At 41.3% G+C, this 16553-nt stretch overlaps 2 protein-coding genes across 4 annotated transcripts in view; both read left to right on the top strand.

The window, feature by feature from the left end:
• Positions 1-1072, top strand: part of MTHFD1 (methylenetetrahydrofolate dehydrogenase, cyclohydrolase and formyltetrahydrofolate synthetase 1) — a 58556-nt gene extending 57484 nt beyond the window's left edge. For all 3 annotated transcript variants that reach the window (XM_060096024.1, XM_060096025.1, XM_060096026.1), the window contains one exon: positions 820-1072. The gene's annotated coding sequence lies outside the window, so the exon portion shown is untranslated. The remainder of the gene's footprint in view (positions 1-819) is intronic.
• A 4099-nt stretch (positions 1073-5171) lies between these two features.
• Positions 5172-9787, top strand: AKAP5 (A-kinase anchoring protein 5). Its single transcript, XM_060098048.1, has 2 exons — positions 5172-5259; positions 7852-9787. The coding sequence occupies exon 2, from the start codon at positions 8119-8121 to the stop codon at positions 9403-9405; it is 1287 nt and encodes a 428-aa protein (XP_059954031.1). The 5' UTR covers positions 5172-5259; positions 7852-8118; the 3' UTR covers positions 9406-9787.
• The last annotated feature ends 6766 nt before the right edge of the window (positions 9788-16553 follow it).

Below are 16553 nucleotides of genomic sequence, written 5' to 3'. Positions count from 1 at the left end.
CTCCAAAGAAGAAGAAATGGCTTGCCTATGAAAAAAAATGAGAATTAGCCTGAACCCCTGTCTTCTTAGCAGTAAAAAGCTCCTAGACAGTGGAGGAATGCCCTCCAAGTCTACGGGGAAAGATGACTTTCCACCTGTATTTACACCCACCAAATCTATTCAGAGGTTTTCAGACACGCACAGTTTGGCACCCCGACGCCTCTTCCTAGGAAGGGATTTAGCAGTGTACTCCAGCACAGCGAAGACCAAACAAAGAAAAGGGAGACCCGGTTTTCAGGAAACCAAAGCCTGGTCTGGACTGTAAAGAAGGGGAGTCCTGACAACTGCAGGTGACCCAGAGTTACAAATCCCACATGGAACAGGAGGAGGGAGGAATTGAGAAAGAGTAGAGAGAGCTAGAAAGACAAGGGTGTCAAAAGGGTAATTATGCAAAAGAAAAGCTCTAACATTGTTTAAGAATGTAAAGGTCCAGGTGGAAGCAAACCGTGGCCATCATCTGGGCAACTGTAAGGATGATTGCTCATAGAAGCACCTCTGCTTACACAGCAGAGAGACCGTGTGCTAGATGCTGGGGGAGCACACAGAAATGTCATCCTGGCTCATGCTTGGTCTGCCCTTGAACAGTATTCACACGGCCATAATGTAAATGCTGTGCATTGTCTTCAAGTCTATGGACAGACCCCAGAAGAGCTGGCAGTGGGAAGGGAGGTAAATGTTGACAACTTTGACAGTGAGAGAGGGTGATGGTGCTGTGTGGAGGGGAAGAGGAGATGTTTCAGCGCTTAGAGAAAACTATTTCATGTTTCATTTTCCTTCCAGATTGTCCATCTTCAAGAAGCAACTTTGAAAGTTTGGCCAGTGTTTATTCGGGCCTCCTATCAGGAAGTGTGTGGAAGTTGAGAGAAGTCAGTCCTGGCCCCAGAGATTTTCTGAAAAATAAGTAGTGGGAGTTTCCCCAGAAGCCTTTCTTCAGTATTAATTCCCACCATCGTGTATAAGTCAACACAAATCATTCATGCACATGCCTCATTACTTTACTGAATCCCTGGAATAAAAGTAAATAATTTTGCAATCTCGGTGTTCAAATATAAATTGTAGCATTAACAGACTGCTGCCCTAGCTCTCTTGTCCTGTGTGATCTGGGAGACCCCTGGGACTGAAGCAGCAAGTTGTAGTGTGTACTATGTGATACATTGTGTTTAAAGGGGGAAAGGTGCATGGCTTGTGTGTTTCTGGGAGGACAGGAGGCCTCCTGAGAGGGCTGAGGGAGAAGTAGAGTCTGGAGGATGTGCCTTTTTGTCATACTTTTCTGTATTCTTTTTTTTTTTTTACGCCGAGAAAGTATTGCTTACACAGGTTTTTGTCCTGAATTTCCTTAGAATTCCTGTTTCTGTCACAGCTTTAGCACCATTTTTTAAAAATTTATTTTATTTATATTTATTTTTGGCTGCATTGGGTCTCCGTTGCTGCGTGCGGGCTTTCTCTAGTGGCGGAGAGCAGGGGCTACTGTTCTTTGCGGTGCACGGGCTTCTCACTGCGATGGCTTCTCTTGTTGCAGAGCACGGGCTCTAGGCAAGCGGGCTTCAGTAGTTGTGGCTCTCAGGCTCTAGAGCGCAGGCTTAGTAGTTGTGGCACACGGGCTTAGTTGCTCCGCAGCGTGTGGGATCTTCCCGGGCCAGGGCTCAAACCTGTGTCCCCTGCATTGGCAGACAGATTCTTAACCACTGTGCCACCAGGGAAGCCCAGCACCATTTATTTTTAATAAGTCCTCAGGAAGGATGGTCATACAACATTAACTGTAGGGTAGCTCTTTCTGCTCTGTGGGTTCAGCACGTATTTATTGAGCTTCTACCCTGTGCCTGAGTTCTCTCTCCCTCCCTACAGGATGTTTTTTCCCTCACACGTTTTCCCTTCTCTTCTTGTTCTTTATCTTCTATCTCTGTTCTTCCTCTCCCATCTTTCCTCCCTTTCCCCCTTTTTCTTCCTGCATTGGATCCTTCTAGAAGATGTTGCATCCCCACCGGTGCCAGTGCTAAAAGACTGCTAGCATGGGCAGGGCAGTGTTTTTCCTGGTGTCCTTGGTTTTATTATTTTTAATCCCCTAGGTGTGATTGTAATAGTGTCGGTTTTGCAGTTTAAAGAAATGATGACAGTGCTTCGGAGGGCATATGGCAAAGGGGTCATGGGCACGGACCCCCAGCCCCACCATGCTTTGTATACTGCCTGGCACGTTGTACACACTCAGTGATGTCTGTCTGCATGGAGTTCATTGTTTCTAGTGTTTTTTAAAATGTCCTATAAAACCTCATCTAGATGGGACTTGCTGGGAATTCAATTTGTAAACAGGGGAAGAAAGCAGTCTATTGTCAGACGTGGTGACTTAAAGATCACCTTAAGGAATTTAGGCTTCCTCATATCACCAAAAGCCATGTGGGTTTATTTATTTATTTAATTAAAAAATTTTTTTGGCCGCACCCCACAGCATGTGGGATCTTAGTTCCCCGACTGCACCCCCTGCATTGGAAGCCCGGAGTCTTAACCACTGGACCACCAGGGAAGTCCCTGCTGTGTGGGTTTAAATCTTTAATATTGATAGAAGTAGTGAACACAGTTGGTGGGAGAGGATAAGTGGAGGTTTATAAGGCAAAAATTATAAACAGCCCTAATACAATAAATAAGCCAAATCGTTTCTACCAGGTGTTGCTTGGAGTGAATGGACTAATGCAAGAATTTTCCTAGAAGTAAAATATGCCTTCAGTAAAAATTCAAATGGTACAGTTTGCTTTTTCCACTTGGCAATATACCTTGGAGGTCTTGCTCCATCAGCAGTTTGGGATTCATCTTGTTTCTTGTGGCTGTGGAGTATTTAAACAGTCCTGATGGACACTTAACCGTTGTTTCATGGTTTGGTAGCTACAGGCCCAGCCTGTGGGTGAATAGGGACCAGGATGGGAGAAACAGTATGATCAGTAGAGATCAGATAAATAAGCAAGTGATTTTATTGGCACGCTGTACCTGGTGATGTTAACAAGATAAGCTGTAGGTAGGATAATTTCTCATCAGATTGGAGATATATTTAGAGCCTGTTTCTCATTATATAATGAAAAGCTACTGAGTAGCAGACAATGATATGGGTAATAACTTACTAACTGTCACTTAAGTGAGTTCAAGGATGACAGGTTTCTTTCATGTATGAGATACTGGATACATTTTTTTCAAACTCAGATATGGCATCGGGTTCTAGTTATATTCTAAAGAAAAACGACAGCGCAGTATTTTATTTATAGTTCTGTACTCTGTGAGTGTGTGTGTTGGAGGTTGGAGATGAGTTATATGTAATACACCTTACAGAAATCTGCCCTTCAAATACAAAATCAATTCACCTCTTACCTCAAACCACTCTTCAGTTCCCTTTCAGTAGTTGGGTTTTTTTAAAGAAGAACAAGTGGGATAAGATCTTACAAGTCATTAAGATGGCCTTTATTGCTTTTAACCTATCGCTGATTTCATTTCCAGTTACTTCCTAATAAGACAGCTATTCTACCCTGTCTTCATCTACATAAGCTCATCTTATTTTTGCCTGAAATTGTTGCAAACTCCCAGATCTGCTAGATTTGAGAAAACTTGGATCTCAATAAGTAATTGCATTTCAGTTGGTTATGAGTGGCATGGATTTCTTTTGGCTTGTTTAAAGTTCAAAACTGACAGTAAGCAGGGTTAGTAACTCATCTGGGGATATAAAACATCTTCACAGACTGGTATTCAATGAATGAACAAAGATAAATTGAATTATTAATTATAACTACTATAAATTAGATGCTTATGGATTTTCCTGTTTTACAGCTCTTGTCTCTAAGATCTTGACAGCTTAGGTTCAGCAGCTTTGCTGTTGTGTCCTAATAGTTCTTTGCTTAATAAGTTTCAGTGGAAGCTATAGAAACTTACAGAGGTAAAATATATTCCTGGAAAAACATCCAAAAATGGGTAACTGAGGTTTACTCTCAAAGATCATGATCCTATTGAAGAAAAGAGTTAAGTACAACTACTTCTCAGTAGTTCTTCCCTCCATCTTAATGGATTCTTCATCTGCCTGGGAGGGGCCAGAGAAGGCAGGAATTGTGCATCCCACAGGACCTCACCTCTGGAGCTCCCAGGAATGCCGTTGTAGGTAATATTAAGCCCACTCTCATTGTAACACCTTTCATTAGTGTTAATGCATTGTACACAATGGATTATGTGTACAAATAAATGCTTATGGTGCTTTTCACTAAGGCTAGGAACTTGTTTTAAGACTCAAAATGTGTGAAAATACACAGCCTACCTAGTCAGGCAAGAGGGTAGATATTGCCTGTGCCCTTTGCTCTGATCAGGACTGGAATTGTGAGGAAAGCTGTCTCCTGTTCTCCACGCCCCACTTGAGAGGAACAAGCTTAAGCAGGCACCTAGGAATATCCTGAAGGGAAACATGGATAACTTGTAAGCTACTTATTCTTGGAAATATATATAAGGTATAAAGGATGGATGGGGCTGGGTTCCTGTGTTCTGACCTCGATGGCACACAGGTTGCATCATCCCTACCTGCCTTCTAGATACTTAGGAAGGCACAGGTCTGTGTCTTGGGCCTCTAAGAGGATTTGGCAATGAACCCTTTGATAACCAAAACTTTTCCAGGAGTGGGTTTGGGTGTAATGAGGTTTTTCTCTCTCAGTTCATGTAATTTTCTCGCCAAACGAGATTGACTCTGCACAGTTTTCAATCCTACTTTTAAAATGTGATATCTGCTGTGACTTAAATATTCAGTGGGGCGATTTATAATGGGAGTGCCTATAATTTAAAATTGGATTTTGCTACTTTGCGTCTGAGAAAATGGGAGGCTTATGACCCTGGTCCCCTCCCCATCTGCCAGCCCTCTCTCGGTGGCCCCCGATGTGGTCGCGCGCCGGCGATTCGCGCCAGTCTGGGAGCGCCCGTGGCTGGGCGAACTGCTCTCGGAAAGACCTCCCGATCACCCCCTCCCCCCTCCCCCGCGCCCACCGCCCCTAGCCCGGCCCCGTCCCGCGCCCGCACCCTCCGCGCGCATTGGTGCAGCCGGCTGTCAGTCCCCGCCCTCTGGGGGAGGGGGCGCCGCGGGGCTGCGGTCTCTGCAGAGGGCTGCTTACTCCGGGTACGACCGTGGCTTCCCGCCTACCCGTGCGCCCAGCCCAGCGAGCGCCCCCGCGACCTCGACGACAGCGTCGGCCAGGGACCCCAGCGCCCGCAGTAAGTGAAGAGGGCGAGTAGGTTGCGGGTAAAGGGTGCGGACCGGTGTCCGGTCCGCTGACCGCCTGCGCGGCAAAGTGGGCGGGAGGTGCCCGCTGGACACCGGGAATCCGGGCCGCCCGAGGTGGCCGGAGTGAGAATCGGGAAGGTCGTTTGTCTGCAGAAATCTCCAGCCAGCGCGACCCTCAAAAGCTCTGCCCACACCTAACCTCTGCGCGTTACAGCTCGTGTTGCTGGTAGCTCTTTTCCTTCTTTGCCCTTTTGGGGGGAAATAGAGTGCCGGGTTCCTGGCCATTATAATTGTGCAGATAGCTTGAAGCTGGGTTATGTCTTCCACGCCCGCCCCAGCACTTTCCTTTTTGAGTACTTTCTGCTGCGCTCTAGCTCCTGCCATAAGGCGATTCAAGCCGAAGGAGAGACGCCCTCCTCCAGGAGAAAGCTTCGTGGACCACACCTGGCGCTGGGAGAGATTCACTGCTTTCCCCAGGGAGTGGCTGCTGTTTGCCTCCGTGCTTCTCTGCTCACGGGGAAAGGGGACGGGGTATTTTTTGTGGCAGTAGACTTGCGATTCTATCAGGAAATTAAAACAGGGACTTTAAGATTGCCCAGGCGATAAAACTATTTGTGCAGGTTAAGGGTGAATCATTTGCAGTCTAACATCCTGCAAAGTTTTAGTATCTACAGGCTGCATTTTCCCCATTTCAGTTAGGTTTTGTTTGGGTATTTATTTCTGCATCATGATATACATTTAAGTGAGCTTCTCAAGCAGTTTGTCTTTGGGCAATCCAGGTTAGTTTCAAATGATACATTCCTAAACATGATCCGATTTCAATATTTCTATTAGCTATACAGCCTCTGGTTAATAAAAACTCTCAGGCACTGAGAACCCACAAGAGGTGACGAGACTTAAGGAGCTATAATCAGCTGTGGTTCTTGTGCTTATGGAAACATATGAGGAGGGACACTGTAAAATGTTCATATTTTAGTTCCATCATTGTTCTAGGATGACTTTGCCTTTCTCTCAGGGGCATGGAGTATGTAACACTCAACCTAAGAGGATATTTACTTAGATCATGAACTGATTTTCAGAGTTCCAATTCCTTCTGTGGTTCACAGAATCAAGAGCTACCCAAATAAACCTTCAACAGTGAAGGATTTACAAAAAAAAAATAAAAAACAGTACAAAGATAGAGTCCCTTTGCTTATTTTAGGACATCCATCAACTAAAATTCATAGGATTTTTGTTAGGTGATCACCTCACGTCTCTATTCATTGGTACCCTCATACCATTCTGTGGATTGATTTAAAATATACCTTTATATTTACATGTAACTAATCAGTTTGCCAATTGCATACCGTATCAACTTATTTCTGGCTTTCAAATTAGTTCCAGAACCAAGAAAATAAAATATAAAGAATTGCAAAAGCTTAAATTTTAAAATAGCAAGAACTCAGTCTAGTCTTGGTTCAGTTATCAGTTGATGGGCTCCATTATGGTAACACAACCATTTAAGCAATTTTTAAATTTTTTGACTAGCGAGTCTAGTGCAGATTACCATCTCCAAACAATTAATTTTTCTGATGAAACTCTTAAAACCCAGTTCCAGAGGACGGGCTTTAGAAACAGGCAATCTTGGGTTGAATCTGAGCTCTGTTATCGATTAGCTGTATAATCTAGAGCAAGTTACTTAACCTCTCTAGGCCTCAGTTTCTTCATCTGTAGATGGTGATACCACCACCTACTCTGTAATGTTGTGGGAAGATTAGAGATGTAGGTAAAAGTGCTTATTAGCACTTCCTGATAGACAGGAGTTGCTCAATAAATGTCAACTATTATTACCATTCACTCTGACCTTCAGCTATGTGCTCGTTATGGAAAATGTCTGAACTGCAGATACTTAGAAAAAAAAGTCAACATTACACAAACAGATTTAAGAGTGGAGAATGACAGTAATGTTAAAAATTTCCCAAGAGCATGTATGAAAAGTAGCACCTCCTTCATGGAACATACATTTTTAGAACAGAAACCTTATGGTATAATGGAAAGAACATTAGAGAGTCAAAGTCTTCAGTTCTAACTCTGGCTATGACCTCATCTAACTGTGTGGCTTTTAGCAGGCCAGCTGCCCACTCTGAAGCTCAGTTTCTTCATCTGGCTCGACTTGAATAATCTCAAATAATCTCTAAGATCCTTTGCAACTTCAGAGCTCTTTATTGCAATAATAAAAATTAAACCCTGCCCTTCATTGTTTTTTGTTGTTCATGGTGGTGGTGGTGGTTTTTGTTAACTTGCAATTCAGAGTCATAAGCAATTCGTAAAGACAGCACAACTCCAGAACTGATAAAATAATATCAGATTTGCAGAGTAATCCAAAATGAAGTTTTAACAAACAAAAGACAGCAAAATAAATTCACACTGAAATCTTTTGGATAGGGCAAAAGTAAACCCCAATTTTTATTCTCCAGTCATTTTAGTAAGTTATTATATGGGAAACATGCCCAGTAGAACCATATGCATTCAACTGAAATAGTCTCTATAGAAAACAGTAGGCTGATAGTGAAATAAAATACCACTCTCTTTTCTCTTATCAGGTTGACCCTTAAATAAAACAAAAATCTATCCAGTAAAAGGGCTTTCATGAAGAAATTAAAGAGAGAAATTACAAGTAATAGAGAAACAAGGCATTTTTATAACTGGAAAAACCACCTAAAACAACTGTATGGAGTAAGACGAAAGGAGTGATTACACCGGGAAGAAATTTTACTTAGTGTGATATTTTTGCCTACTTTTTTGTCATAAAAGGCTGCTAAGGAAGAGAGGATATAGTTTTCTAGAGAAAGAAAGAGTGTAATATAAAAATGGAGATCACAGTTCCTGAAATACAAGTAGAAAGCAAGGATGAGAAGAGATCAGCAGAAGTTAGTCCTCAGAATGAGAGGCAGGAGGAAAAAGCATCGACGCTTTGCTTCAAGAGAAGAAAGAAAGCAGCCAAAGCAATGAAGCCCAAAGCTGGCTCTGAAGCTGCTGATGCAGCAAGGAAGTGTCCCCCAGAAGCAGGAGCTTCTGATCAGCCAGAGCCCCCCAGGGGGGCCTGGGCCTCCATCAAACGCCTTGTAACGCGCAGCAAAAGGTCAGATTCTTCAAAGCAGCAAAAGCCCTTTGAGGCCAAAGTGCAACCTGAAATCAGTGCTGAGGATGATAATTCTAAAAAAAAGGCAAAATCCAGACTCAAGATTCCCTGTATAAAATTCTCAAAAGGGGAGAAAAGAAGTAATCATTCCAAAATTATAGAAGACTCAGACTGCAGTATCAAAGTCCAACAAGAGACTGGAAGTTTGGATACAAAAACTCTCACCCAATCAGATGACCAGGCAGCAAAGACCAAGTCGAAGCAGGACGTAAGGGAAGATGTCTCACAGAAAGGGAGTGATGAGGTCTGTGAATCAAATGTGAACAACAGCATAACTTCTCCTGGAGAGAAAGTGATTTCAGTAGAACTTGAGTTAGATACAGGGCATTCTGCTATTCAAACAGGAACTCTAATCCTTGAAAAAGATATTGAAACGCTTGAGGAAAAACAAAGCATTCAACCTCAGCAAGCAAGCCCACTGGAAACTTCAGACACAGAACACGAGCTCCCAGTGGTTTCTGATGTTGCTCCCTCACCTTCAGTCCCAGATCAACAAATTCTGGAAGAAGCCAGAAACAGTATCCTAGAAAGTGGACCAGACTGGAGAGACCGTGAAAGTAAAGAGACTGTTGCTGAGGAGAGTAAGCCGAAAGATACTGAACTGAGCCAGGAATCAGATTTTCAAGTAAATGAAATCACTGCAGAAAAACCCAAACCAGAAGAAAGCAAAAGAATGGAGCCAATTGCTATTATTATCACAGACACTGAAATCAGTGAATTTGATGTTAAGAAATCTAAAAATGTCCCTAAGCAATTCTTAATTTCAATCGAAAATGAGCAAGTGGGAGTTTTTGCTAATGATAGTGGTTTTGAGAGTAGAACTTCAGAACAATATGAAACACTCTTAATAGAAACAGCTTCTTCTCTTGTCAAGAATGCTATCCAGTTATCTATAGAACAGCTGGTTAATGAAATGGCCTCTGATGATAATGCAAAAAGCAATCTTCTACAGTGACTTAATTTCCACATTATGGGAGGGAGAAAATGCTTAATGGTAAATTATTTTACATATTTGTGGCATTTCTTATTCAGTAACAAATGAGAGATTTAACATCTGTAGAATTTAAAGGTACAATTCCAACCCAGAAGTGCTAAAGAATTAAGTTATAAAACCCTCCCTTATCACTGAAATGTAGCCACTTCTGGATTGGAGGAAGTCAGTACAGATTGCAATGAAAAGTAATATCCAGGAAATTGCTAAAATGGTTTGTGGAGATTAGACTGCCTGGGAGAAGCAAGATGTATTTATTGAGCACTTGCAGTATGCCATAAGCTCTTTAATGTCCTCTGATGTCACAAAGCCTGGTTTCCTTTTAAAAGTTCAACACTGTGTATAGGTTAACATCGCATTCTGTTTTCAACAACTTTTTTTTTACAGTGCACTTTTATGTTGTATAAAATGGTGAATAAGGTGAGCTATTTTTTGTGAATGTGTGACTTATAGCTGTTATACTCCTAGGTAGTAGTCTTACCTCAAAAAAATACTGCAGGGCTTCCCTGGTGGCACAGTGGTTGAGGGTCCGCCTGCCGAAGCAGGGGACGCGGGTTCGTGCCCCGGTCCGGGAGGGTCCCACGTGCCGTGGAGTGACTGGGCCCGTGAGCCATGGCCGCTGAGTCTGCACGTCCGGAGCCTTTGCTCCGCAACAGGAGAGGCCACGACAGTGAGAGGCCTGCGTACCGCCAAAAAAAAAAGAAAAATACTGCAAACCAAAAAAATAATAGTTTGATTAAACATGAGTGGTTTTCTAGTCTTGCTCAAGTTCCTTACAAAAGCCATTCACAAATTACTTCAAACAGGCAAATAATTACCAAGTGCAAAGGTGTGGAAACAGGGAGTGCATTTTCCATCTCCATCTTTCTTCTGCCCCAAGCAGACCTGTATAAAAATCCACTTGCGCATGCGGGCTTCCCTGGTGGCGCAGTGGTTGAGAGTCCGCCTGCCAATGCAGGGGACACGGGTTCGTGCCCCGGTCCGGGAAAATCCCACATGCCGCGGAGCGGCTGGGCCAGTGAGCCATGGCCGCTGAGCCTGCGCGTCCGGAGCCTGTGCTCTGCAACGGGAGAGGCCACAACAGTGAGAGGCCCGCGTACCGCAAAAAAAAAAAAAAAAAAAATCCACTTGCGCATGGGATCATCTGCTGAAAAGCTAAAAACAAAAACAAAAACAAAAACAACAAGGCTTCCCTGGTGGCGCAGTGGTTAAGAATCCGCCTGCCAATGCAGGGGACATGGGTTCGAGTCCTGGTCCAGGTAAGATCCCTCGTGCCACAGAGCAACTAAGCCAGTGTACCACAACTACTGAGCCTGTGCTCTAGAGCCCATGAGCCACAAGTACCGAGCCCGCGTGCCACAACTACTGAAGCCTGCGTGGCTAGAGCCCGTGTTCCACAACAAGAGAAGCCACCGCAATGAGAAGCCCGTGCACTGCAACAAAGAGTAGCCCTTGCTCGCCGCAACTAGAGAAACCCCACACGCAGCAACAAAGACCCAACTCAACCAAAAAATAAAGAATTTTTAAAAATTAAAACAACAAAAAGTGGATTATTTTCCATCCAGGAGAAGACAAACTTCCCAAGTAATAAATTATCACATATAACACACGATTCATCTTGCAAGATTAAATCTCTGGAGACTGTATTCATCAATCTCTCCTCAAAGGGGAGAGTGGACTCAAAGCAAACCTGGCAGTAAAAGTCATAGGAATAATAATTTAGTGAAAATATTCATGCTTGGCTAAGAATGAGCCAAATACATCTTTCATTGTGCCTGTGTTGAGAGACACCAGTAAAAATTTTACACGGATATTGAAAATAAACTTTTTCATCAGTACTTTTAGTCCAGCTAGTCCCTTACAAAAGAAAAAAAAATGAACTTAATATAACAATAAGGGCTTGTTTGCGTTTTATTCGGTTATTTAAATCATCGATCTCAATGATTGTCATATTTTTTTAAAACATAAGTAATTGTTTCAACCTTTCCTTGCGTGAAATGGCCCTAATACTGCAACACACTTCCCTACCTCACAGGTCAGGATTCCTATTGTACAGTCCTCCACTGTCTAAACTGAGTGACAGTGTCACTCTGAAAGTAGATGAAGAGCTTTTGCTTGAGTTGTAAGGTATTTATACACTCTTGGAGAAAAGAATGTACATTAGATGATTTCAAATGATCTGGTGATTTCCTGCATTATTTATGGATTGCATACAGAAAGTATGTGCTAATTTGTCCCATAGAATCTTTGTTTCTTCCTGTAAGTACATACTGAGACCTCTGGCAGAAGAACCTAATCTGACTTTGGAACTGAACCAGATAATGGATATTATTAGCAAGATTATTTGCTGAAGTGTAAATGTATTCCCTGTATTCCCCCAGATTTTCCTACCTTCATGCTTATAACCTGGGGTGGGGGGGAGGAAGAGGGAAACTACCAAAATCCTTGTTTCACAAGATGAAAAGTGAATCTTTCAAAACATGACCCAAGAAATCAATTTCATTTCGTTGTATAATTTTTAAACATTTTTTAAAAAAAGACTGCTAAGTCATCCTCCCTAAAAACTCTTTTTAATTCACTATATGTGGTGCTAATGGACTTGGACAGCTACCAGCAACTACATATTTAAAAGTGAGCAATTTAAAAAGACTGGTTAAAGTTGGTGCGTTTAACAGTGTTTCGAAGAATCCTGCCTTCATTTACTGCAAGGATGGCTCAAGCCATATACTTTCATTGTAAATTTTTAGTAACTTCTCATGAATGAGCAAAAAGTATAGCATTTACCAGTTATTGAAAATATTCTGAAATGTGTAGGTATATTTATTTGGGAGTTTTAAAAACATGTGAGGTAAATATGTGTAATGAAATTCTTCTAAGAAAGTAACATTTTATCTAAGTAGTCCTAGGTTTCCATTTTTTTTCCACTGTGGTGGTACATATTTGGTTAGAATGTATTATAATTGATTGTTTTTGTGATGAAATGTGTACTCTATTTGCATTCATTCTTAAGTGGTTTCTCCTTAGTCTTTTCTATTGAGAATATCTGGTGAATTAAATAAGTAGGATCCAGTTTGAAAAAGGATTCCAGAAATTAATTGGTCTCAATCTGATTATATCTGCTACAATGGCCAAATCCTACTACTATGAATTGTAAGGTGGTCTAAATTGTTTTGTTGTTATAGAAATAATTAGGAATCAGATGACTTAGAAGTTTCTCATAAAATATTTTTTTTATTTTAATGGTATTTATTTTAAGCAATTTGACCTTATATGCAAGACATTAAATGAATATAAATAGGTTCTTATTCAATTCACATCCATTTGACAATATTAAAATATCACTTAAAAGGCAATTTAATAACACCACATTAACTTTCCTTTAAATTTGCTGTGGTATAAATGCTGCTTTTAGTGAACATTTATTAAGTGGCTGGGATTCAGTTTCTCTTTGAACTCATAATTTTACAAGGCTGGTTGGTTTATTGGATAACTTCTTCAGCACATTATCTTCCCCCTTTTAAGATTCAAGTATTACTCAGTTTGCTTTACAACAAGCGAGTACAAAAATCCTCCTCTATTTTGTGTAGCGCTATTCACTTAACATTTTCTCAAAGTACTTTATAGGATATAAAAATAGTCCCTGGTCATATTTAAGTAAAGGTAGCAGAAAACAGAAGAACATTCAAAGAGGAATCATGTTCCCTGCCACCTCCTCCACCTCAAGGAACAATAAGCATTTGGCACAAATGGAGTTCTTCAGAAAAGCTGTCAACATAATTTTCTTTGAAGGTAATCCATTTGACAGCACGAAGTTTGTGATCTTAACTGGTCTACTATTTAATGAAGTCTTAAAAACTCCGATTTATTTCTGAGAGATTACGTTATTTCACCAATATGTGTGAATAGCCTTCCAGCTAAAGGCTTTTAGAAATAATGGATCATGAGAGGGCACCAGTCGAATCTGGCTTCTGCAAAAAATCCAGAGTTAACTCCATCCATAAGTTTCTAACTCCAAGTTGCCTTATTTTTTATAGTTAATAATTAATTTGGGGGGAGTTACAGCAGAATTAACATAATTAGGCTTTAGAATCCCATGGTTTGAAAATACCCCTTTAATGTCAACTTTATTCAAATGTGTGAAGTCTGCTTTCTAATTTCACCTGATACTCAGTACATTAGGGGTGGACTTTTCTGCCTGCCCTTTATGCATTTTTAAACATCCTCATTTAAGGTCTAGCGTTTCTTAGTTTCAAATTCCTATGATGTTTTATTGCTTCACAAACATGAAGTTTCTCATTATACAGAATTCAAAATTTCAATATATAGTACATTTTATGGCACATTTTTGAAAAGTTTTTTTTTGTAATCCTTACTTAGTTACAAAAATTTAACAGAAAGAAACTACTTAAGTTTAGATTAAATTCAATTTATTCAACATGTGTTGGGTATGACACGTGCCAAACACTGATAAAGGGGACAGGCTCCCTGCCCTCGAAGAGGTCAACCTAGGGAGCCGCAGCAACTGAAACTTGGACAGGGGTTAAGGCAAAGAACCACAGTAATGCAGCATCGTGAGTGCATGGAGACTAAAGAGAAAGATTCATTTTGTCTGGTATGGGGAGATGGTCATATAAATACAGGGGCAGTTTGATAGCATTCGGTTGCTAAATAGCTTAAAAGTATATTCCTTCTGATTTGTGAACAGGTGCAGAAAAAAGCCTGCATAATGTTACATATTTATAGTAGTTCTTTGTAAAAATGTTAAGTGGATGAGCTATTATGAAAGCAGAAGTTCCAATTTGTATTTCTCATTAAAATTAGTACTATATTATTGTGGATCAGATGCAAATATTAAATAGTACTCTGTAGAAAAAAGGTTTCAACCTGAATTAATATATGTACTGTTAATACAAAATAAATGTTATATTGGCTCATGTTTATTTATCCAAATCTTTTAAGAGAAACGTGGTATAGTACATTAATTTCCTAAAACCATAAAGATCACACTGATTGAAACTACTGAGTTAGCACCACCAGCAGTTCTGTTCTCCTGAGTGTTGGTCAGACTTTACGAGACATGCCTAGAAGAGCCCATCTCCAGCAAAGAGAAACACAAACATCTCGAACTTGAATTCAATTTCACTGAGATAATTCCATCTAAAGGGCAATTCTGAGTTTGATGCCATCTATGAACTTGACAGAAGTGTACTTGTTTTCATCGTCTCTTGCTATTGTCACTAGTTGTCTTTTCTGTATTAACCTATAAATTGTTAATAATCTGTATGGTTTTCCAAATTACTAAGTGATCTTTATGTGGAAATGCTTGTGCAGATGGTGCCTGCTAAAGCTGGGTGTTTCAAAAGTTCTGTGTTTATTAAGACACTGATTTTCTTCCCTTAACATCAGCAACCCTGTTCTTTTCTTAAGCACAGCCTAATGACAGTAAATAGCACTATGAAAGAACGTGCTTTCCAAATCTTGGGACCAATTTAAACTTGATAGCGTCTTAAAAGTCCTAAAACTAAAGTTTGTTCCAAAATAAAACGTCTTGTTAAGGTACACTGTACAAAGGGTATTTAATATTTCACACTTTGCAGAATTTAAAAAGTTTATTAAATCACATCTTTCTAATTTAAGAGAAAAGTACACAACCTTCTGCAACACTTGTCCTGACAGGCAATTCTGCCCTTAACCCTGAATTCTGGAGTTCCCAATCCCTTGGAGAAGTACATACCTTTCTTTTTTTCCCTGAAGCTTGAGCTCACTGGAGGCTAAGTTCCTGAACTTAGGGAAAAAAGCAAGTATATGTATATATGTACATGAGCACACTATACATTCACAGAAAATCCTCAGCAAAGCTGGGCACAGACACCACGAACAATTAAGGAAAACCTACGTGAGGGGAGGATGGTGGCTCCTAGGTTGGGAAACTCCCAAACTTAAAATTGTCTCTGTAAATTCCAAACTATCGTAATAGCAACGGTAGTGGTGTCCAGCAGTTTCTGCATGTTAGCAAGACGAGACGCACTTTCCTCACAATTTCTTTCGTGGCTAGACTCAAATAGGACTTCTGGCCTTATCTTGATATTTATGACAGTGCAATTATGGGGCAGAGATTAAGCCTTTCCTACACTTTTCACAGCTATACTTGTTGCCATAAAAAACAGGCCTTCCAATTCCATACTCCTGGGAGATAGGGAACACAGGGTGACACAAAAGCAGATGCAGTCATTTGTACACTTGTACTCAAACCTTTTATTCCCAAATCCCTACTCTGACATCTGTACCTTCAGATCACAGGAAGGTCCAGTCAGTATAGCTACAAGTGGGTCTCTGGACCACATCTGTGATCAGTCACAGGTAAGAGTAATGCAGCTAAGGCATGCATGCTCAAACCAATAAAATATCCTTATATATAAATTACAATGCAGAGGTTCCGTGTGGAATAGCCATTTGTGGTATAAAAACTTAACTAGAGGGCTTCCCTGGTGGCGCAGTGGTTGAGAATCCGCCTGCCGATGCAGGGGACATGGGTTCGTGCCCCGGTCTGGGAAGATCCCACATGCCGCGGAGCGGCTAGGCCCGTGAGCCATGGCCGCTGAGCCTGCGCGTCCAGAGCCTGTGCTCCGCAACGGGAGAGGCCACAACAGTGAGAGGCCCGCGTACCGCAAAAAAAAAAAAAAAAAAAAAAAAAAAACAAACAAAAAACTTAACTAGAGGACTTCCCTGGGTGGCACAGTGGTTAAGAATCTGCTTGCCAATGCAGGGGACATGGGTGCGATCCCTGGTCCAGGAAGATCCCACATGCCACAGAGCAACTAAGCCCGTGTGCCACAACTGCTAAGCCTGCGCTCTAGAACCCGCGAGCCACAACTACTGAGCCCTCGTGCCACAACTACTGAAGCCCTTGTGCCACAACTACTGAAGCCTGCACACCTAGAGCCGGTGCTCCACAAGAGAAGCCACCGCAATGAGAAGCACGTGCACTGCAACGAGTAGCCCTCGCTGCAACTAGAGAAAGCCCCCGTGCAGCAACGAAGACCCAACGCTGCCAAAAATAAATAAAATTAATTTATTTTAAAAAACCCAAAACTTAACTAGAGTATTTCTAT

This window comes from Mesoplodon densirostris, chromosome 4 (assembly GCF_025265405.1).
Source record: "Mesoplodon densirostris isolate mMesDen1 chromosome 4, mMesDen1 primary haplotype, whole genome shotgun sequence".
In the NCBI taxonomy this organism is placed as follows: Eukaryota; Metazoa; Chordata; class Mammalia; order Artiodactyla; family Ziphiidae; genus Mesoplodon; species Mesoplodon densirostris.
The sequence above is the reverse complement of the archived record's forward strand: the minus strand, read 5'-3'. Positions and strand labels throughout refer to the sequence as shown.